At 40.0% G+C, this 24,090-nt stretch overlaps 1 protein-coding gene across 4 annotated transcripts in view; it reads right to left on the reverse strand.

Moving 5' to 3' along the window:
• Positions 1 to 8,923: 8,923 nt before the first annotated feature.
• SOCS2 (suppressor of cytokine signaling 2) overlaps positions 8,924 to 24,090 on the reverse strand; it is a 36,476-nt gene continuing 21,309 nt past the window's right edge. For all 4 annotated transcript variants that reach the window (XM_075860104.1, XM_075860103.1, XM_075860102.1 and 1 more), the window contains exon 3: positions 8,924 to 9,788. In XM_075860104.1, coding sequence (XP_075716219.1) covers positions 9,331 to 9,788 — 458 coding nt within the window. In that variant the 3' untranslated portion in view covers positions 8,924 to 9,330. The remainder of the gene's footprint in view (positions 9,789 to 24,090) is intronic.

Genomic DNA, 24,090 nt, shown 5'->3' on the forward strand with positions numbered 1-24,090 from the left:
AGTAGTCCTGCAGCAGCTGCAGAAACTCATTTTTACAAGAAAGCGGACAATTAATGATATTCAGTCACTTATTAACATGAAGCCCCCGGTTCCTGTTCAAAACAAGGTTTTATCGCACTACTAATTTACCCCCTATTATAAAATTAAGAATATGAGAAATCGCCTTAGAGTGTGTCATGGCCTGTAAACTGAAGTATTAAAGCATAAGGTCACTAACACAAACATTCAGGCAGCCCTGCAATAAATTCAGAAAGCTCAGAGTATTTTAAAATATAACACTATATTAGGGAATATCCATGTAAGGATAATCGTATTATTACAGACAAAAAAACAGCACTCACTGAGTTACGAAAATATTAAATTTAATCCCAATAGTATTAAAAAAATAATAATGTAGAAATACCATTTCACTGGACAATACGAATAACAATAGTATAACAAACTATTATAAAAATTAAAACATGGCATAAAATTACCTGGCTAGGCATTTAAAACAGCAGAACCACAAATACCAGAATAGCAAGTTAACAGAGCCCTAGTATAATCACTGCTAGAAAGAATGTATGCACAAAAGTATAAAACTCCAGAGAATGTATGATCAGCAAGATTCAAAAAATAGTCCTTGTAGAGCAATTGGTTATCTGTAGATTTTCCAGACAAAATGAAAGAATATAAGGCCTCATGCCCACTTCCATTTTTTCCTTCAGGGTGCTATCCGTTTTTGTCACTGATAGCACCCTGAACCCATTCATTTCAATCGGGCCATGCACACTTCCGTTGTTTTAACAGAACCGTGCGGCCGTTCCGTCAAAAGCAGGGCAGGTCCTACGCCTGCCCGCTTTTGACAGAACAGTCTCAGCCTTCTCATTGAATTTGGTCCGTGAAACAACGGACTGCACACAGAAGCCAGTACGTAAAAAGGACTGAAGGGGTGAATGTACTCCTCTATTTGGGGGATCTTCAGTGGTCCTGCTTAGGCAATATATGGCCAGGTGATCTTGAATACAGTCCAAGGCAACCTAAGTGAACCACATTGTGGGTATATTGGTCACCACTTATAAGTCGGATGTAAGATTTGATCGCCCGGAGAGTCCTTAATCCTGTCTTTCAGGACTGAACAAATAGATTTTTCCAGTTCAGTATCGGCCAAAGGGAGAGCAGTGGTCCGGTTCAGAATTACATGGCCGGGAAATGTCAGGTGATTTTGCCTATGCTCTAGATTGTCTCGCATCATGAAGTATCTCCGATACCGTTTTTGATCAGTGAGCTGGCACAGCTGGACTAGGCTACCATTCAGTGAACGTGCGGCCGGCGACAACCTGGTCTGGGGCTGCCCCATGGCAGCCTCCTGACTACGGGGCTGCTGGCTTCCTCGCCTGCTCAGATAAAGGGTGATATATATGAATATCCTTACATATATTATATAAAAAGGGTGAGATTTACTAATATCCTTAACCCCTTCCCGCTGCAGCCCTTTTTCAGATTTTCATTTTTTCCTCCCTACCTTCCAAAAGCCATAACTTTTTTATTTTTCCGTCGATATAGTCCTAGGAGAGCTTGATTTTTGCAGGACGAGTTGTAGTTTTTCGTAGCACCATTTATTGTGCCATATAATGTACTAGGAAACGGGAAGAAAAATATTTGTGGGGTAGAAAAAAAAAAAAACTGCGATTCCTCCATTGTTTTTTTTCTCTTTTTTACGTAATTCACTGTGCAATTAAAACAACATATTAACTTTATTCTGTGGGTCAATACAATTACGGCGATACCAAATATATATAGTTTTTTCTATATTTTACAAGTAAAAACCTAAGTGTAAAAAGTAACATTTATTTTGTGTCGCCAAATTCTGAGAGCCATAACTTTTTATTTTTCCGTCGATTAAGTGGTATGAGGGCTTATTTTTTGCGGGATAAGCTGTAGTTTTTAATGATACCATTTTGGTGTACATGCGACAGTTTGATCACTTTTTATTTATTTTGTGGGAGATTAGGTGACCAAAAAATAGACATTCTGGCCTTTACAATTTTTTATTTTTTTTACGGCTTTCACCGTGCGGGTTAAATAATGATATATTGTAATAGTTCAGACTTCTACGGATGCGGCGATACCAATTATATATATATTTTTTCTATGCCCTAGGGGGAAAATGGGAAAAGTTTTTTTTTTAAACTTAACATTTTTTTTTTTTTTACATAAAAAACAAACAAAACTTTTACAAATTTCTACTTTTTTTATTAGTCCCGCTAGGGGACTTCAACCAGCAATCGTTAGTTTGCTTGCACTATATACTGGAATACTAATGTATTGCAGTATATCGTGATTCTGACAGGCTTCTAATAAGCCCTGCCAGACGCAGCGCTTAATAGGAGCACAAAGATGGCGGACTAATTATTTAAATGCTGTGGTCACTATTGACCGTGGCATTTAACGAGTTAAACAAGTGGGATCGCACTTGAAGTGTTGGCTGTAACATACAGCAGACACCGGCATCGTATGGAGCGGGTTCACTCCGTGAGCCTGTTCCATACTTCCCCTACCCGACTTTGGCGTATGGATACGTCAAATGTCGGGAAGGGGTTAATAGATCATTATTGGATCGGTTAGATCTCCTCTGGTTATTTATTATTTTTGGTTACTGTTATTTTATTATTAAAATTCTGGGAGATTTCTGGTCCTTTTCTTGGGTGTGATTTCCCAGTTAGGATCGACTTATCTATCAGGGATCTTACTACTTTAGAATTTATGTGACAACGTTGTACTATACGGACCTAGAAGGTCTAAATGTAAATCACGTTATAATGTCTTTCTTGAAAATTAAAGAAACTATGTAGAGCAGTACTGCACCTTTAAACGGAGAACTATAAAAGGTGCTGGTATGCTAATGGCCACAATGGCTCTGAGGAAATCCCAGCTGGGATGAAATGCATCAGGCAAGCACTTCTGTTCTGTCACGGAGGAGAGTGACATCACGCCGTGCTCCTGCCATGTGTTCTGGCTCCCTGATCGAAACAGGTATCAGAGATACTGCATGTTGCGAGACAAGCTGTAGAGCATAGGCAAAAATCACCTGAAATGTACTGGCCACGTAACTCTGAACCCGACCACTGCTCTCCCGCCTGCCGATACTAAACTGAAAAGTCTGTTTGTTCCGTCCTGAAAGACGGGATTAAGGACTCTCCGGGCAATTGGAAATCTTAGATCCGTAGTGGTGACCAATATACCCACGATGTGGTTCAATTAGGTTGCCTTGGACTATATTCAAGATCACCTGGCCATATATTGCCTAAGCAGGACCGCTGAAGATCCCCAAATAGAGGAGTATATTCACTTAAGTCCTTTTTACATACTCTACACACTCTAATTTTGTCTGGAAAATCTGCAGATAACCAATTCCTCTACAAGGACTATTTTCTTTGAATCTTGCTGATAATACATTCTCTCGAGTAATACTTTTGTACATACATTATAGCAGTGATTATACTAGGGCTCGGTTAACTTGCAGTTTTGGCATTTGTGGTTATGCTGTTCTAGATGCCTGGATAGGTAATTTAGGAGATGTTTTCATTTATAATGGTTTGTTATACCATGGTTATTGGTATTGTCCAGAGAAATTATATTTATAAGATTTTTTTAATAATATTGGAATTAAATGTAATATTTTTGTAATTCAGTGAGTGCTGTTTTTTTTGTCTGGAATTTTTGTTTTGCCCTTCACATTGCTTATGTACTCTGGATAGCACCGTGTAACATTCTTTACATTGACTGAGATGGTTAACTGGATAGTTTTGTGGCTTTGCTATAATTATAATATTGTTGTAGATTGTAAGCTTTTATGGGCAGGGGCCTCTTTTGTTTCATTGGTTTTGATTACTTGTCATTATACTTGTTATTTCCCTAATTGTGAAGCGCTGCAGACTATGTTGGCACTATATAGTGTATTAATATATTGTATTAGAACATTAAATATTTTCTGCAAATTGCGCCAAAAATGAGCCTCCCTTGTAAAAACACAATAAAGCCATCTAGTTTCTGAATAAATTTTTATTTCAATTTCCATTTCATTGATACATTAGATAGTACACACTTGTTAAATAATATGGTTTTTATATAAAAAGATGTTCTACATTGTAGACAGTAAAAGCAACTGCTGCTATACTCAGCAGATGGCAACATAACATTAAAAATGTGCAGATGCAGTGAAACATCCTTCAGATCCACAAAGATAAATGAGATTGTAAATGTATTCGTAGAGGTGCATTATGGTCTATACTGTAACGGGTACCTCCAGTTTGATTTGGTTACACCGGTTGACATCTGTTTGATGGACCTGTTTCTAAGAGATTGAAATGGGGACATAATGGATGGCATCAGATCTCGGACTTTAATGTGATTTGTCAGGTTTCCCTTCATTTTATCAGGTAGAATAGTATATAGCAGATTATAGTATTCTGCCTGATATAAATCAAAACCTGGAGGAACCAAGAACAACTGAAAACAGAATAACGCCAGTGTGAATGGAGCCTAAAGAGATTATTAGGCTGGGTTCACACGACCACATTAACGTCCGTAATGGACGGACGTATTTCGGCCGGAAGTCCCGGACCGAACTCCGTGCAGGGAGCCGGGCTCCTAGCATCATAGTTATGTACGATGCTAGGAGTCCCTGCCTCTCCGTGGAACTACTGTCCCGTACTGAAGACATGATTACAGTACGGGACAGTTGTCCTGCAGAGAGGCAGGGACTCCTAGCATCGTACATAACTATGATGCTAGGAGCCCGGCTCCCTGCACCGAGTTCGGTCCGGTACTTCCGGCCGAAATACGTCCGTCCATTACGGACGTTAATGTGGTCGTGTGAACCCAACCTCAAATAGTATAAAAACATACTGTTTTGCCATATAGCCTTGGTCATTCCAAAAATATACATCTAGCACAATAACATATGTCTAGCATAAAAGGAGACTGAATTTTGTGAAATGATCCCATTCAGGGACTCATGGATTGCCCTTTTAGTGTAGAGGGAACTGTATTAGCACGGACCCTCATGCAGCTGAATTTTAATACTCCATGGGTAGCTAGTCCTCCGTGACTGCACCTAGCCAGATTTAAAGACCATCTGTAGTGGGGGGGGGGGGGGGGGCCTCACGGACAGATCATAAATAAACGCAGACAGGAAAGAGCAGTTGTAGGGATTTTGAAATAAACTTTGACTACATATGAGAGTGTGTGTGTGTGTGGGGGGGGGTTTCATTGTTCTCATCCGTTAAAATGGTGAATTTCAGGACCTTGGTATAACTACTGCATTGTGTATCTCCTGCTGGAAAGTAAGAACAAGCAGCATACTTAAGGATTATTTACACGGTGCGATGATATTGGGTAATCGTGATAATATGCTGTTGCTTTTGTGCACCGTGTGAATAGTCCCTTGGCATTCTGTCACAGACCGCAATATAGCGGATTAATCTAGCGGATTAAGCTCCAGTCCTCTATTGATCCTATGGTTCTGCTTGCCTCCGGTCAGTCAGTCACTCTCCGTAGTCCGCTAGGAAACAGATTGCTCAGTGGCCCTACTAATTTAAATAGGGGCTGTAAGATCATCTAGGCCATCATAACTGAATACGGATAATAACCTTGACACCTATGCTGTAGTGCAGATCAGAGGATAAGTGTTATATATTGCGGCCATACATATTGGTAAATTTAGATGGATTTTACTTTTCAGCCGAAATGTGAGAAAGCAGAGTCATAGCCCTAAAGTGGAGCCACCTTTTACAAAAGAAATAACAGAATTTAAAGTACTACCGTCATGAGACAGTGTACAGGCATCAATATATTCCTATGAGCAGTTAGAACGGAAGGCATAGCACAGACTGTGCAGCTTCCCTGAAAGCAGACTTTGGGGGTGCTGTTTGGCACTTGCAAAAGGATGTGCATGTGCAGGCAGTGCTAGAGGAGAGTCAGCTACTGTCCCCAATCAGTAGTGTCACTAGAATGCTCAGCACTGCAGATTGGAGGAAGTGACGCTGGCTCATTGTCCTAACTGCTCATAGACGCCTGAATTTAAAAAAAAAGTGTGAGTTTCATGACAGATAGCCAACAACTTACTAACTCGGAGTTATTTATTTATTTTTTACATTTTGCATAAACTGGTAGGTTAGACTGACTAACTATGAAAACACCACATTTTGTTGCACAGCTGTAGACTAGCAATATCATAGCCAATATTTTATACATAATAGGTTCCACATTTATAGCCTAGTTGGGAGGCATCCTTGGGAAAAACATGCCATAACCGTTTTGGTACCATCCCTTCAACCTCCTTATCCCCAGTATCTTGTAAGTCGCCGAAATCTCACCTCCACATAATGTGGATAATGGAGAAGTGTGTCAATGTCATTCCCAAATAAGAAACATAGCATAATTAAGGCTAAGAAGTACAGAATATTCTGATGCCGTACCTCCTATTTGCCATCCATAACACAAATAGGAGGATTGGCTCAACATTGTAAGCATGTTACAACAATCACCGTGCACCCCTCCCTCAGATCAGTGCATAAAGGAGCATTAATGGTTAAGTTCAAGGCAGAGGGAGGAATGGTCATAAAACAAAAATTTATTACTGTTTGAGGGAAGCAAAACTGGCAACATTAGGTCATGAATTGGCCTCAATATTGACAGTAAAATACCATATAGCACCACTATGAAACGGTTAGCCTTAGCCCTACGATCCTTAAATATAATGTGGGAGTACCGTCTGCAGCCTAAAACAAAAAATATTTTACATAAATTAGTTTCCTTTCATAACAGCAGATTATAAAAATACAGTTAATGCATTGGTTTTGATTATTTTCTAATCATCTTTCAGCAGATTCTAGCAGTTTCAGTTTACAGCTTTGCTTCAGCCTTTATTATTGTAGCCGGACTTCCGTTAGAGAGGTCACCTACACATGTAGCAATATTTCTATTTTTCATGCACAGTTTGAATTATCTTAATGCTGTATGATTTCCTGTGCATCTTAGTCAGGCTGTGATCCCACTTTTGAACCTACAGAGACCCCTTTAAACTCAGTTCTCTCTAAATGCAACTGAATTTGTTTGTATTGGCTATTGGAGAGCAACGTAATTCTATAGTGTTATGTTCAATTTGGAGAGATGATAATCCCAGTGCAATGCAAGGGTTTTGCACTTCTATAACCGTATTCCACAGTGAAACCGGTGTATTGTTTCTTTGTGTCTTATATATTAGCAGATGTCCAAATGTGAATCTGGTTTTGAATTTACTAATCTCTTTCATACATTTCACCCATCGTATTCTGTTGTATTTCGTCATGTTCTACTTAAGCATAACAAGCCCTCCAAAAAAATGGCATTAGTCTTGATCCCTTTAGTCAAATTTGTTCCCATAAACTGTAATTTCTCATACGTGCTTTGCAATCTTTGGCACGCTATGTAACTTTGGCCATGTTCGCTTAAATTACTGTGTGTACATACAAGGTATCACTTGAAACCATTTTCCATTCCTTTGGCTGCATGTACAGCATGGTAGACATTTGTGCATAAATTAAAGGATTTCTCTGTATGGCAGATATAGGGACGTTTTATAGATTAAATATATAAATTTACATTTACCTATACAAAAAATACTGGAAATACAGTAAGTATTCCAGAATCATTTGGGAAATATAGGTAATCTTGCATAATTTGCCTAATCTCACTTCTGGTCTGCAAACAAGCCGGCAAGTGATATTGAAGCCAAACAAATATGGTACATGCCTTTGACTTCATACCCCCATGAGCATGTGCATTACAAATACTGGGAAAGCTTAGAACATCATCCCACCATTTATATATTCAATAGGATGCCAAATACTTATAAATTGCTATTCTAACTAGTGTGTGAAACAATAGCTCCTTTAGAATAGAATCTGATAGCATTATACTATGCGATGACAGCATACATTTTAGTCTGACTCCATTGGTGAGCCAGCAATCTTGTGTGTGCACATTTTAGGCTGGGGTTATTTTCATTGCTAAAGCAATTTATTTTCTTTTGGCAGAACAGGTCAATGAAAAATCTCTGAAACCTGTTGGAAGGCAAAACAGTCATTGCATAGCACTTGTCTAGGCAACTAAATGTTCAAGATGTTCTCCGCCTACATCTTTACAATAATCAGATAATACTGTTTGAGGTGGAGCAATCCATGGTTTGACTTCTAACAAATTGGTTTTCCCCGTCTCTGCTGTCAGCACCATAACAATCCAGCTTTGAGATTATCAGTTGAGTCATGTGAAAGTATTGTTTATAGACATACACTGTAGAACAATCACAATCTCTTTATTTGGGATAGTTACCCAGTATGTCCCTAGAAAGCAGTCCGTTTTAGAGTAATTGTAGGTACAACCGCCACAGAACTGAAGGCAGAAAAGAGCAAAGCCTGACAGGACCTTAAAGAGGCTCTGTCACCAGATTATAAGTGCCCTATCTCCTACATAATGTGATCGGCGCTGTAATGTAGATAACCGCAGTGGTTTTTATTTTGAAAAACAATCATTTTTGAGCAAGTTATGAGAAATTTTAGATTTATGTTAATTAGTTTCTTAAAGACCAACTCGGTGTGTTTTTACTTTTGACCAAGTGGGTGTTGTAAAGAAGTGTATGAGGCTGACCAATCAGAGTCATACACTTCTCAATGAGAAGTGTATGACGCGGATTGGTCACTGATTGGTCAGCCTCATACACTTCTTTACAACAGCCACTTGGTCAAAAAGTAAAAACACGCCCAGTTGGTCTTTAAGAAACTAATTAGCATAAATCTAAAATTGCTCATAACTTGCTCAAAAATGATCGTTTTTTAAAATAAAAACCAAAGTTGTTATATACATTACAGCGCCGATCACATTATGTAGGAGATAGGGCACTTATAATCTGGTGACAGAGCCTCTTTAACTCACACCTGTCTCTATTGTTTCCTGACTTCTTAACCACAGTTTTGTAAACTTATTAAGGTGATAGGACCGCTGGAAAAAAAAAAAAAGAAAAAGCAAAAACAAAATTACAATTGTGAAATCGATAAAAACAATCTGCATTATAAAAAGGATCAAAAACACTTGAGCCACAACATAATTTATGTAATGTATGGAGAAAATATATTGTACCAAAAATGATCCTCCCTCTAAGAACAATAGTCCGTCGACAATCACTTTGAAATGAAATGACACAATATAAAGTCATTAGAATTGACAACCGATTTCAACTTATTTGGCTGGGTTTGGAAGTTTCCTACAGTTTTATTTCCCATGCTGCAGACATGAATTGTAAAGAATCATCTACACATGATAACGATATTCTGTTATGTATTCCTTCAATCTCATGGGTAATGGGAGTTCATGGATTTTGTCTGTGCATTTGTTGACAGCCATTCTACAGAGGTGCTGCAAAGATGGGGTAGATGTGTAAAGTGGCTTAACTAGCCAAAGGTGTACGGTCCTGTTAGGAAGAGTCTCCGTCTCTATTTTCATGTTCTTAGACAGTAGGACATAATACTCAATAAGATGGACGACACTATCAAATTGCTTGAGTCTGGAGCGTATACATACAACAGAGTCCAACCTGAACTTCCCCTCCCTATACTCAATACGCAGGTTTGTTGGTCCTGCTGAGGTCTTTACAGAGATAGTCAAGAGGTAATCTGTATGTGAACTGTCTCGAACAAGAAAAGTGCCTTCAGGAGCATCCTGCAGTTTTTCCTTGGCCTCGTTGACTGTCATGTGGCCCCAGTACCAGCCTGTCAAAAAATAAATAAAAATATGATGACATATGTTTCGGTTTCAGGCTCAGAAAGGTTATTAAACTGAAGATGCATATAAGAGAGTTATAGCAATATCAAATTTGGTGTGAACGTCAACAACTGGATTGCATGAAATCTATGGACTTACACATATAAAAGACGAAACTCAGATGGAAACCAATATAACTTAGATACTTTACTGACTGCCATATTTCCCTTGCACGAACAGCCATTACTTTACAATAACAAATCACAGTCTCATAATCCCAAATTTAAAACCACAATGGGCATCCCCTCTTTTACCATGGAGACAGGTTACGGAACGTAGCTCGTTTGTCCCTTCATATAATTTCACAACTGGATAATAAACTGGGTACACTGCACTTTTTGAAACTCAGTAATGCAGCAAAAGTGCAGGATTGCTGCCTAATTTTGCACCTGCCACTGCTACATATTTAGACAAAAATAAAAAAAATTTCAACAACATGCAAGTTTACTATTAAACCAAGTTCAGAGGTGGGACGACATTGAATATGAAAGTGTACGAAGTTCCACATCTGATTAGTTTTCTGAACAAACAAATCTGTTTCACACGAAGCAAATAAATTATCGGTACACAGCCTTACAACTCTAGCACCAGTGGAAAGATAGCACCTCTCAAAATCAGTGTGTGAAAATGCAAACCATAAATAAAATCCGGAAAAGACTTGTGCCACACCTTTTTCAGACATGTTCTCACAGTGGATAGCAAATTGCATTACAAATACAAATGCTCTCAAATCTTATATTTGTCACTTACCTTTTTATGGTAATGAAAAGCAGCTACTTTTGGCCTGACAGAGGACAACTTTTTAAATTTGACTTGTCACTTTATGCAACATATTTTTAATGCATTTACTTATCTTCGTGATTCTTAACCCCTTAAGGACGCAGCCTAGTTTTGGCCTTAAGGCTCAGAGCCCATTTTTCAAATCTGACATATTTCACTTTATGTGGTAATAACGTGGGAATGCTTAAACCTACCCAAGCGATTCTGAGATGGTTTTCTCGTGACACATTGGGCTTCATGTTCGTGGTAAAATTTGGTCGATATATTCAGTGTTTATTGGTGAAAAATTGCAAAATTTAGAGAAAATTTTGAAAAAATTGAATTTTTCAGAATTTAAATGCATCTGCTTGTAAAACAGACGGTTATACCACCCACAATAGTTACTAGTTCACATTTCCCATATGTCTACTTTAGATTGGCATCGTTTTTTGAACATTCTTTTATTTTTCTTGGACGTTACAAGGCTTAGAACATAAACAGCAATTTCTCATATTTTTAAGAAAATGTCAAATGCCTTTTATTTAAGGTACCTGTTCAGTTCTGAAGTGGCTTTGAGGGGCCTATGTATTAGAAACCCTGATAAAACACCCCATTTTAAAAACTAGACCCCTCAAAGTATTCAAAACAGCATTTAGAAAGTTTTTTAACCCTTCAGCCATTTCACAGGAATTAAAGCAAAGTGGAGGTGAACTTTGCAAATTTCAATTTTATTCATTTTTTTTTCTGTAACAAAGAAGGTTTTACCAGAGAAACACTACTAAATATGTATTGTCCAGATTCTGCAGTTTAGAAATTTCCCACATGTGGCCCTACTGCGCTCGTGGACTAAAACACAAGCCCTAGAAGCAAAGAAGCACCTAGTGCATTTTGAGTCCTCTTTTTTTTATTAGAATATATTTTAGGCAGCATGCCAGGTTTGAAGAGGTGTTGAGGTGCCAAAACAGTAGGAATCCCCCAATAGTGACCCCATTTTGGAAACTACACCCCTCAAGGAATTCATTTATGGTTGTTGTTACCATTTTGACCGCACGGTTTTTTCACAGCACGTATTTGAATTGGGATGTGAAATGAAAAAAATGTCATTTTTTCCAATAAAATGTCATTTGTGATCAAAATTTCTTATTTTCACAGGGAACAAAATACCCCATTTGGTTGCCCAATTTGTCCTTAGTGCAGCAATACCCCATTTGTGGTGATAAACTGCCGTTTGGGCCCATGGGAGGGCTCAGAAGGAAAGGAGCGATATATGTTTGTTGGAGTCCAGATTTTGCTGGATTGGTTTTCGGGTGCCATGTCGCATTTGCAGAGCCTCAGGGGTATCAAAGCAATGGAAACCCACCAAAAGTGACCCCATTTTGGAAACTACACCCCTCAAGGAATTCATTTATGGGTAATGTGACCATTTAGACCCCATAGTTTCTTCACAGAACTTATTTGAATTGGGCTGGGAATTAAATAAATATATATTTTTTCCAATAATATGTCATTTTAGCTCAAAAATTCTTATTTTCACAAGAAATAAAATACTCCATTTTGTTGCCCAATTTGTCATGAGTGCCGCAATACCCCATTTGTGGTGATAAACTGCCGTTTGGGCCCATGGGAGGGCTCAGAAGGAAAGGACCACCATTTGGCCTACTGGGGATTTTCTAGTGCGAAGTCATGTATGCAGAAGCGCCTGAGGTACGAGTACAGTTGAAACCCGCAAGAAGTGACCCCGTTTTAAAAACTACACCCTTAAGGCATTCATCTAGAGGTGTAGTGAGCATTTTGACCGGAGACCTACACCCCATAAACTGTAATGTGGGTTCTCCCGGGTATGGCAATACCCTACATGTGGCTGTTATCAGCTGCCTGGGCACACAGCAGGGCTCAGAGGGGAAAGACGAGGGGGGATAAGCTGTGCGGAGGGCATCAGGGTAAGTAAAATTGGGGTAAATTATAAACCAAGGGATGTATGATAAATTTTAAAACACTCTTTCATACAGAGCTCTGGTTATTCGGGACACATGTCACATTGATATATTGTGTCATCCCTTATCGCCCTCTTATAGCAGACTTTGCACCTCTTTTGACTTTTTCCCTTCTTGCCAGTTTGGGGAACTTCCCCTGGAAAGTGTTGCCGCCCTGGTACGATGCGTGTGGCCCCGCTTCCAGAAGTACTGGGTGCCCCCCCTTCTTGGTCCCTAAAGATTAGGTTCTTGATAATCACCTCTTGAAATTCCAGGAAAGTTCCCGTCTGGCCTGCACATCGACGTAGCACGTACACATTGTACAAAGCCATCTGTATGATGTGCCCGGCCAGCTTCTTATACCACACCGCATGGCGCTGTAGGGCTTCAGGGCTTGATCTTACAAGTCCATCCTTCCCATGTACCTATTGTAGTCCAGGATGCAGTCTGGTTTGGGGGTGCCTTTCCTTCATATATCCTAAACCTGTAGGTATACCCGGATGCACTCTCGCAGCTTATACATCTTCACGCCATACCTTGCCCTCTTACCCGGCAGGTACTCGCGGAATTGAACCCTCCCTTTAAAATGTACCAGGGACTCATCAATAGAAATACACTTCTCGGGGTGTATGCTTGGGAAAACCGGGCACTGGAACGGTCTAATAGGGGTCTCCATTTATATAAACGGTCAAAGCTGGGGTCATCTCGGGGTGGGCACGGCTCATTATCAGTATAATGTAAGAAATGAAGTATTGCCTCATTTATTTATTTTTTTAGGTTCCAGTTCAGTTCTGAAGTTGCTTTGAGGGGCCCATATATTAGAAACCCCTATAAAACACCCCATTTCAGAAACTAGACCCCTCAAAGTATTCACAACAGCATTTAGAAAGTTTATGAACCCTTTAGGTGTTTTACAAAAATTTAGAGCAAAGTAGAGGTGAAATGTAAATTTTTTTTTTTGTCAGAAAATCCTCTTTATACCATTTTTTTTTATAACACAAAAGGATTTATCAGTGAAACACAAATTAATACGTATTGCCCAGATTCTGCAGTTTTTAGAAATATCCCACATGTGGCCCTAGTGCGGTAATGGACTGAAGCACCGGCCTCCGAATCAAAGCAGCACCTAGTGGATTTTGAGGCATCTTTTTTATTAGGCACCATGTCCAGTTTGAAGAGGTCTTGTGGTGCCAAAACATTGGGAACCCCCCAAAAGTGACCCCAATTTGGAAACTAGACCCCTTGAGGAATCCATTGTAGTTTTCTTGGGGTGCATGCGGCTTTTTGATCAGTTTTTATTCTATTTTTAGGTGGCGTGGTGACTAAAAAACAGCAATTCTACTATTCTATTTTTATTCTTTTTTTTTTACAGCGTTCACCGTGCGCTATAAATGACACATTCACTTTATTCTGCGGGGCGATACGATTACGGCGATACCAGATGTTTATAGCTTTTTTTATGTCTTATGGCGTTTGCACAATAAAATACGTTTTGTAAACAATCATTCACTTTTTGTGTTACCTTATTCTAAGCGCCAGAACGTTTTTATTTTTCAATCAATAAAGCCGTGCGAGGACTTATTTTTTGCGTAACGAACCGTAGTTTCGATCAGTACCATTTTTAGGTACATGCGACTTTTTAAACTCTTTTTATTCCATTTTTTGGGAGGTGAAGTGACCAAACAATTGTGATTGTGGTACGGTTTATTATTATTTTATTTTACGGCGTTCATCGTGCGGGATAAATAATGAAATAATTTTGTAGTTCAGGCCGTTACGGACGCGGCGATACCAATTGTGTATAGTTTATTTGTTTGTTTATATATTTTTATTAATAATAAAGGACTGATAAGGGAAAAGGGGGGATTTTTACTTTTATTACTTTTAAATCTTTTATTTTCTTATTTTTACACATCTTTTTTTAACTTTATTACTTTGTCCCACTAGGGGACTTGAGGGCAGGAGGCCCTGATCGCTATTCTAATACACTGCACTACATGCGTAGTGCAGTGTATTAGAACTGTCAGCTACTCACTGACAGCAAGCATAGTGGGTCCTGACGTTGTCAGGACCCACTAGGCTTCCGTCTATGGCATAGCCGGACGCCATTGTTTGGTGTCCGGTTGCCATAGTCACCATCGCCGGCCGCTATCGTGTAGCAGGCCGGCGATGGCAGCTTAACCCCTAAAAAGCCGCGATCTCTATAGAACGCGGCTTTTAAGGGGTTAATCAGCGGGGACACAGCGATCGGTCCCCGCTGTAGGAGCTGTGACAGCTGCTGAACAAGACAGCAGCGTCACAGCTCCTGTATGTGTCGGGAGGACGGCCGAAACGGCCGTTACTCCCGTGACGTACTATTACGGCATGGAGCGCGAACGATACAGTTGCCATGACGTAATAGTACGTCAAGGAGCGGGAAGGGGTTAAATAGAAGAGCCATGAAAACCACCTCTTGAAAAAGAAGGAATGTCTGTCTGGCCTTCACGTTGGAATAGCACATAAGCGCTATACAGTGCCATTTGTACGATGCAAAAAGGCTATCTTTTTGTACCACACCCTTGTTTTCCACGTGGCACTATACGGCTTTAGCACTGGATCCGAGAGAGCAACATTTCTCATGTACTTATAGCCAGGTCTACAATCTGGTTTGGGGGTCACTGTAGTAGTACCTTGAACAGGGATAGGCGTGCTGCAATTATCGTATACTGTGGTCAACGTAAAGACATCCCTCTTGTCCTTATACTTGACCATTGACGTGTTGTTGCTGCATGGTGCCTTGCTTTTGACCCTTCTTTGCCCAAGCAGTGTTTAAGGGTGGCCTCACTGTTTTTTGTGCAGTGCCACAAGCTGTATCATTTCTGGAAGCAAGGCATTAAAGCGTGAGATGCTGGTATAGAATTTATTCAGGTAAAGGTGATAAGCTTGGTCCAAATCCCACATTTTCCACACTACCAGGGAGGGGGGGGGGGGAATGGGTGTCTCTCCCTTCATAAACTCAGCCCCTCTCTAACCCTTCTTGTTGGGCAGGTGGTTTGTTGGCGGAATTTTGACCCCCCCCCCCTTTAAAATGTACAAGGGACTTGTCTTTTCGGGGGAGCACGCTTGGGCAATCATGCTGCTAAAATGATCGGCCCAATTTTGAATAGGCGATCATACGTGACGGGCACTGTGCATTATCGTTATAATACAAAACAGATTGCTTTAAAGCCCGTCAATGTCAAGGCCATGTGGTAAATTGGGGTGTTGTACAAGATATCTGCTTAATTTTTGACTTCCTCACTAGCCGCATATGCAGCACAAGGCCCCAAAATGTCATCACTGCTGAATGTGACCGCTACAGCCAGGGCGGATACGCTGTGTGCTTTTATGCAGCGTACCTGCCCTGTGTGACATACCCTTACAGGACTTCACACATCATGTGTCTTATCTCCACTGCTCCCTGCTCTCCCACCTCTCTTTTTATTTTTGGAGGGATCATGTTTCACATTCTAGGCAGCAGATTGTGCTGAGTCAAGAAGCAGAACAGAAGAGCTTTGTCCAAGTAGCAGACAGTGAGTAATTAAAGCACTACCTTTCATCTTGCACAGAGATACAGAAAATAAAAAATTACTACTTCTGAACTATGGTGAATCACCTGGTGAGGGATCCAGACAAGTACTTTTCAGTATTTTTATATATATATATAAGATCAGAATTTTTTTTACAGCAGATTGGGTTTTGTTTTTTAAAGTAGAAACACAAAAACAGACTTGTGAGCAAACATCTGTATGCTCCATGAAACGAAATCAGGCCCAGTTATGGAGTGCCAGCATGGCCCATACAAAATATGTACATATGCTCCCCTTTTGCTGCCAGTGTTTTCTTTTTTTTAAGACATCCTGCACCGGTACAATTAATTCAAAATAAATAAATATATAATTATATATATATATATATATATATATATATCTATATCTCTATCTCAATCATACTAAAAACCCACATATCCATATATTTTCTCATAGTAGACACCAGGCACATTGTTAAAATGACAACACTTGATACACACAGGCACCTTCATGAAGTTTTGCACCAAAGTGTAATTATTTATAACAATGCATATAAATTTACATTTGTGGCCAATTATGTAACCCCCAATCAGAAAATTATATTTCACTGTATTATATTTTTTGTGCTCCCGCAATATTACGGAATAGAGAATTCACTGAATGTGATGGAGTAAAATTATAAATTCTTTATTTATATCTCGCTAAAATCAGGGGTACAATCACCATGGCAGCTGATATTAATTGCTAGCAAGTTTCTGTGTTTTATATATAACACTACTGCTGGGCTGGGCGATTTTGTCAAAAAAAAAATAAAAAAAAAATAAACCCTATGGCCGATTTTCAATTTAAAGAGACTCTGTCACCACATTATAAGTGGCCTGTCTCCTACATAAGGAGATGGGCGCTGTAATGTAGGTGACAGTAATGCTTTTTATTTAAAAAAACGATCTTTTTTCACAAAGTTAGGAGCGATTTAAGTTTATGCTAATGAGCTTTCTTAATGCCCAAGTGGGCGTACTTTTACTTTCGACCAAGTGGGCGTTGTACAGAGGCGTGTATGACGCTGACCAATCGGCATCATGCACTCCTCTCCATTCATTTACACTGCACTAGCGATAGATATATCGCTATGTGCAGCCTCATACACAAACCCTAACATTACTACAGTGTCCTGATAATGAATACACATGAAATCCAGCCTGGACGTCATGTGTACTCAGAATCCTGACACTTCTGACTCTTTTTTGTGAGATTCCAGCAACGGATACGAAATCTCGCGAGATCACGGAGCTAAACGAGATTTGATTTCACTTGCCGGAATCTCACAAAAAAAGATTCAGAAGTGTCAGGATTCTGAGTACACATGACGTCCAGGCTGGATTTCATGTGTATTCATTATCAGGACACTGTAGTAATGTTAGGGTTTGTGTATGAGGCTGCACATAGCGATATATCTATATCGCTAGTGCAGTGTAAATGAATGGAGAGGAGTGCATGATGCTGATTGGTCAGCGTCATACACTCCTCTGTACAACGCCCACTTAGTCGAAAGTAAAAGTACGCCCACTTGGGCATTAAGAAAGCTCATTAGCATAAACATAAATCACTCCTAACTTTGTGAAAAAAGATCGTTTTTTTAAATAAAAAGTATTACTGTCACCTACATTACAGCGCCCATCTCCTTATGTAGGAGACAGGGCACTTCTAATGTGGTGCCGGAGTCTCTTTAAATCTCTATTTTGTTAAATAAACTAAAAAAACAAAACAAAAAAAAACAAAACACCAAGACAAGTCTTGATGGTGGGGAGGTGCTGCTAGTGACCGCGAGTTGCATGGTGAGTGGGAAAGATCCTGTTGGCAAGAGGTGCACCGTCAGGTACAGCGGGGCACCTGGGGAGTGGAGATGTCTGGCAGGTAGGGAGGCATTACCAGGGCTGCAAGGCACATGGTGAGTGAAAAGGCTCCTGGAGGGTGGATAAGCTACATCAGGGCGGCGAGGGGATTATAGGGGGTATGAGGAAGACAACCATTTAAATGCTATTTAAACCTTTGAAAGGCAATTTTATTTAATTTTTTACTAAAAAGGCAAGTCAGTGCAACTTTATAATTAGTTTTTATTAAACAATTGTTTTACTTTTTGAGATACAGCTGGTTTTGTATTCTCTATACCGGGAAGTGTATCTAGCGCTAAATCCTGTCAGGTTCAGTGAAAGCGGGTTGACACGCAGGATCCACCTGTAATCCAGGACATCTAAATTATGAATTTAGATGTGATAGATTGCAGGTGGATCCTGTGCGTCAGAGACATTGAACTTGTCAGGTCCGCGGGACTGACGGATTCAGGTCTCAGCGAACAATACAGCTGCTCTGTATACAGGATATAAAGCAGCTGTATCTTAAAGTAAAAAAAATTATTATTTAAAATAAAAAAAGTAATTAGAAAGTTGCACCAATCACACTGACTGAACTTTTTATTTGAAAAAAAAAAACAAAAACTTTTCATAGGTGTACATAGACTTCAAGCTAGCCGAAGGCGAACGTATGCTGGTAGCAGGAACAGCAAAGTATTAGGTGGTGAGGTGCAACAGGGATACAGTAAGGGTACTGATTTGTGTGTGTGTTGGTGCACAAACACATGCTAAAAAAGGCTGTCATTTTAGCTAACTTGGGGCTCTAGAGAACTCATATAGCCACTCAAAGCCTGTAAAAAGGGAGTCCTGCCTCCCATTCCCTTATATACAACTAGCCAGCCTGCCCTCTCCAACCCTGCCCACCAACCTCAGTTTACATCCCCACACATGCCCTCGGCTGGCAGCCTAGGACTTCATAAGCTGCCAGACATTAGAAGAGTAATAGCTGCAGTACTGACATACCGTGCCAGTACTGCAGAGCATTACGTTTGGCAGACACAGGAGGTGGGAGGAAACCGCATTGTTACATGCTGTACACGGTCTCCTCACTTACAAATAAACGTCGGAAGAGAGCTACGATGCGGCAGGGCAGTGACGAGGTGGCACGGCAGTGACGAGGTGGCACGGCGGAGCTTAGTTTTGTAGCTCGGCCGACTGCGCCATTATTAAATAGATTCAATGATTCTGTCTAAACACAGAATCATCTGAGTCCTCAAAGGCGTATTAATTAGATTAATCGTGCAGCCCTACTACTGGTATATCCAAATATTACAGGATCCGGTCAGTATATAAAACTGGTATATCCATATATTACAGGATCCTGTGAACCAGTTGAGGAGTTACTGATTTCAATTATAATTACATTTCATTTAAGCACATTGGGCTTTTGTCACAGTGGTGATTGTACCCCTGATTTTAGTGAGATATAAAGAACTTATCATTTTACTCCTTAGTCACATTCAGTAAATTGTCCAAGCAGAAATTTGTTGCACCACACATCCTCAAAATAAAAGTACAAGATGTGCAAAGTCCATACATACCACTTAGGCCTGTGTGTGCATGCGCAGATCTTCATAAGATCACCAGAACTAGAGAGACCAAAAATTTGCTTTTATGCTGGAAATGTAAAAATTGAATTAGGTTTTTGCTGGTAATTAATTCAGTTTCTAGTAATCTAGTTTCTTAAATTTAGTTGGTTAAGGTACTCCGACACTTTTTTCAACATTTATTGGCTTCCTGGAATTGGAGGAAAAGGTTATGATCTTGTCTCCAAGGCTTAGACGCATCCAGGTATTTTAGGATTATTCTGCAACCATCCAAAGTATAAAATGTTTCCTCTTTTTCATTAGATCGTTGCAAACAAGGTTGGCAAAATAATATCCTGAGACATATGGTGGAATTCTGACACCACTTTTGGGATGAAAGAGGGATCAAAAACACAAGTTATGTTCACTTATAGATAGAACTAGTATTTCACCGACCCTTCTGGCTATAGTGATTGACACCAAAAATGCTGCTTTTCATGAAAGTCTTCTAAGGTCAGATTCTGACAGGGGTTAAAATGGAGACATAGTTAGAACTTTTAGTACAATGTTTAGATCTCAGGGAGGAGCAGATTAGAATTTTTGGGAGAAATTCTGTTGGCCGTCTTCATGAACCGTTTGACCCAGCAATGTTTAGTTAGATCCTGAACTCAATGCAGATAGTTGCACCTTAAAGTGTACCTAACTTTTCAGGTGACTTTTGAGAACAAGTGGTCGTAGGTGTGTACATTAGGAATATCACTATTTCTGGCCATTATGGGACTGGTAATCTGCATTTTTTAGCAGTTTTCCCCTCATTCTCAGTTGTCTCTGAGCTAGTGGGCAGAGCCTAATGGCTATCATGTCTTCTATACACTGCACATGTAAGAGGATAATCCTGCTTGCCTATCTTAATCAATCATATATATGGAAGCTGCAGCAGCGTAGAGGAAATTATACAGCAGTACAGACCAGTGTAGCTGATAATCCAGAACTAGGGTCAAATAGAAAGCTTACCAACACATCTATGTCTCTCACTCTGCTCGCTTCCTCCCTCTGCTAACCCCTCTACTTTTCAGAGGCTTATATGCAAACCCCCCCCCCCCCCCCCATCTTCTGCAGCCCGTCACTTCTGCTCTATAACGCAGGGCTTTGCTTGACAAGAGAGGGTGGACAGCAGATTACAGAAATGGAGAAACCTAGTGGGAGTAACTTCACACAGTATTTGTATGGATAAAACTAAATTTTAACAGTAAAGTTAATTTCAAAGTTGATCTATATCAGATGTACTATTAGATTAGCATAAGTTATTTGAAAAGTTCAGGTCCTTCTTCTTTCACAAGAATATATGATTAGTAATGTATGGGGACGAGCAATAGTTACTACAGTCTAGTCCCCATGCATTTCTAGCATGTCAGCAGCACATCTCCGTTTACATAGGGAGATGTGCTGCAAACAACGATAATGTTTTGTGCTGCATAAACAGATACGATCAGCCGATGAACGACTGTTTGCCATATCTGGATGGTATGGGTCAGGAGGATGATAATTGCACCAAGATATAAAAGTATTCTATATTTTAGTATAGATGACATTAGTGACTTTCTTCCTGCTATTTTAGAAGGTCTGAATAACCACCTTTGGTTATTTAGATTCAAGGTGACATTCAGAATCAAGGTGACCCTGATGAAATAGGTCTTCTGTGACTTGTAGTATTAGTGGATCTTCCAGTCTCAAGTTGTTTAACAGTACAAACCAGCTCTTTTTTGGCCATACGGTGTTATCAAGATCATTTTGATATCCTCTGAACTTAGTTTTTGTAAAATTCTGGGGAAGAGGAGTTGGAAATGCATAAACTAGATTGAACTCCCAGCTAGGTGTTACATCAACCAAGCAAGGGCTTTTAGAGAATAAAACCAGAGGGACCTTGGGGTTGTTTGGAGATGCAAAGTGATCCATCATTACTTTTTGGTTATTAAGCGAAAAAAAACTGTTTAGACCCCATTCTTCCGTATTGATATCTTTGTGGCTCAGGGAGTCTGCTTCCACATTCGCGGAGCCTCTTAAATGATTTGCCAACAAAGGTAGGTGAAGAGTTTCTGACCAAGGAAATATTTTAGCGGACAGAATTTGAAAGATTCCTCCCTGATGGCATAGGTGAGCTACTGCCATCATGTTTTCAGATTATACTCTGATGAGAGTGCCCGAAATCTGAAGTTCTGATGCTCTCAAGTCTTCAAGAACTGCTCTAAGTTCCCTAAAACTGTAAGGGTTATGAAGAATCGTGTCAGGCCAGTTTCCTTTAAAGTACTGTTGACAGACTAGAGCTCCCCAACCGCTCTTGCCGGCCTCTCAACAGGTTAGACAGAACGGACATGGCATATCTCAATTAAACCAGTTTGTTTTTTGAATAAAGATATTTTCTTGCAGATTTGGAGTCTTTTGTCTTGAGGGAATAAGGACATATGTTTATCGGAATCTAGAAGGATCCCCAAGAATATCTTGCAGGTGGGTGGAACAATGTCCGATTTTTCTCAATTTTGTTCAACGTTGGCAAGTATACTCTAGATGCAGAGAAGGAATGCGGACGGAGGTATAATAAGAAAATTGTCTGTATAGGGTGAAATATTTATGCTCTATTTTCTGAGCAAAGAATCCAATTCCGCCACAAGATTTGGCAATATTGTGGGCACCGATGAAATCCCGAATGGCAAGGCAGTGAACTGGATGTTATACACTTCCTGGGTTCTTTACACTTGCAAATCTTAGAAACTTGCGGTAAGAGGATGAATAGGAACATGATAATATGCGTCTTGAAGGTCAACGGTTGCCATCATGTAATCTTTTCCAATTAGTGGAAGGATAGGTTTTAAGGATTCCATTTTTAAAACAATGGTATGTGACTAATCTGTTTAAGGACTTCAGATTTATGATTATCCTGAACGAGCCATTTGGTTTTATTATTATAAATAGGCAGTAATAATTGTTTAAACCTTGCTATTCTTGGGAAACTGCACCTATATTTAAAGAAGACGTCTTTTGGAGACCTATTTACAGAGCTTCTTAAAGTGTAGGAGATGCCAAAACTTGAAGCAACTAATCTGTTAGAGGGGACGGAAGTGAAAAGTCTATTTAGTAACCTTCTCGGATAGTTTTCAGGATCCATTCGTTGGATGTTAGGCTTTGCCACGGTTTGTGGAATCTCGAGATTCTTTCTCCCACACTTCTGGCGTCATTGCCTATCTTTGGGGGAGTTCACACAGAGTTTTTTTCGGAAACCGTGCCAAAAAACATCCGAAAATGCAATCAAAACCGAAAATTTTAAATCAATGGGAGGCAGAGGCATTTTTTTCCCGCGAGAGGAAAAACCGTCTCGTGGGGAAAAGAAGGGACATGCCCTATGTTCAGGCGTCTACGCCTCTGACCTCCCATTGACTTCAATGGGAGGCAGAGAAAGGCTATTTTGCTGCGTTTTTTTGCCCGCGGCGCTCAATGGCCGCTGGCAAAAATCGGCGTGCAGGCAGAGCAAAATCTGCCTCAAAATTCCAAACGGAATTTTGAGGAAGATTTTCCGCCCGCAAAAAAAAAGTGTGAACCCAGCCTTAATTGGATCGATTTCAATTAACCAAAATGTTTCTCCCTTTACCTTCCTTTGAGGCAGCTCTATCTACCCGTTTTACCCTATACTCCGGAGGTTGCTTGTGGTTTGAAAGAAAGGGATTTTCCCTTTGGTTTATTCTAGGCTCTGGGAGAGGTTTAATTTTGTCTGTTGCTTTCTCAAGCAGTTTATCAAGAGCAGGGACAAAAACAAACATTCTCCTTCAAAACGAGTAGTGCGGACTTGGACACGATCACCTGTCCACATCTTCAACCACAGGGATCGTCTAGCAGTATTGCATAAGACAGAGGCCCTAGAGGAAAACAAGTACAGATTCTGCTGATGCATCAGCTAAGTAGCCAGTCGTCTTTTGAATAACTTGGAGAGATGCCAATATTTCTTCTCTGGGAGCACCTCCTCTCAGATGCCAGCTGCCCCAGCCACTTAAACATGGAACGATCCACGTATTTGGAGACTACATTGGTTTTTAAGAAGACAGCTGAGGTTTTTTGAGCAAGTTTTTAGCCTTTCCATTCATCGGGTCTTTAAGCTGAAGCGAATCCTCAGAAGGAAGCATGGTCTTTTTTGCCACCCTGGCAACCTGGATGTAAATTTTTGGTATCTCTATTCAGAGATCTTTGTCAAATGGGATGCGTTCTTTACGTTCACCTGGAATGGTCAGTCGCTTTTCCAGGTATTCCCATTCATCTTGAATTAACTTCTGAATATTCTCACAGATTGGAATCACACTTTTCTTTATTGGATCTAAGACCACCAAACGTCTCATCTTGAATAAAGGATTTCTCTCTGAATTCCTCAATGTCCAAGTCATTTCGTATTGCACGCAATAATTCCTCCGCAAATTCTGTAGAAAAATTGATATTTTCCAGCATTTTCTTCCATTGTTGCTGACAACGATCTCGAATAGAAGGGAGATAT

This window comes from Rhinoderma darwinii, chromosome 3, assembly GCF_050947455.1.
Source record: "Rhinoderma darwinii isolate aRhiDar2 chromosome 3, aRhiDar2.hap1, whole genome shotgun sequence".
NCBI lineage: Eukaryota > Metazoa > Chordata > Amphibia > Anura > Rhinodermatidae > Rhinoderma > Rhinoderma darwinii.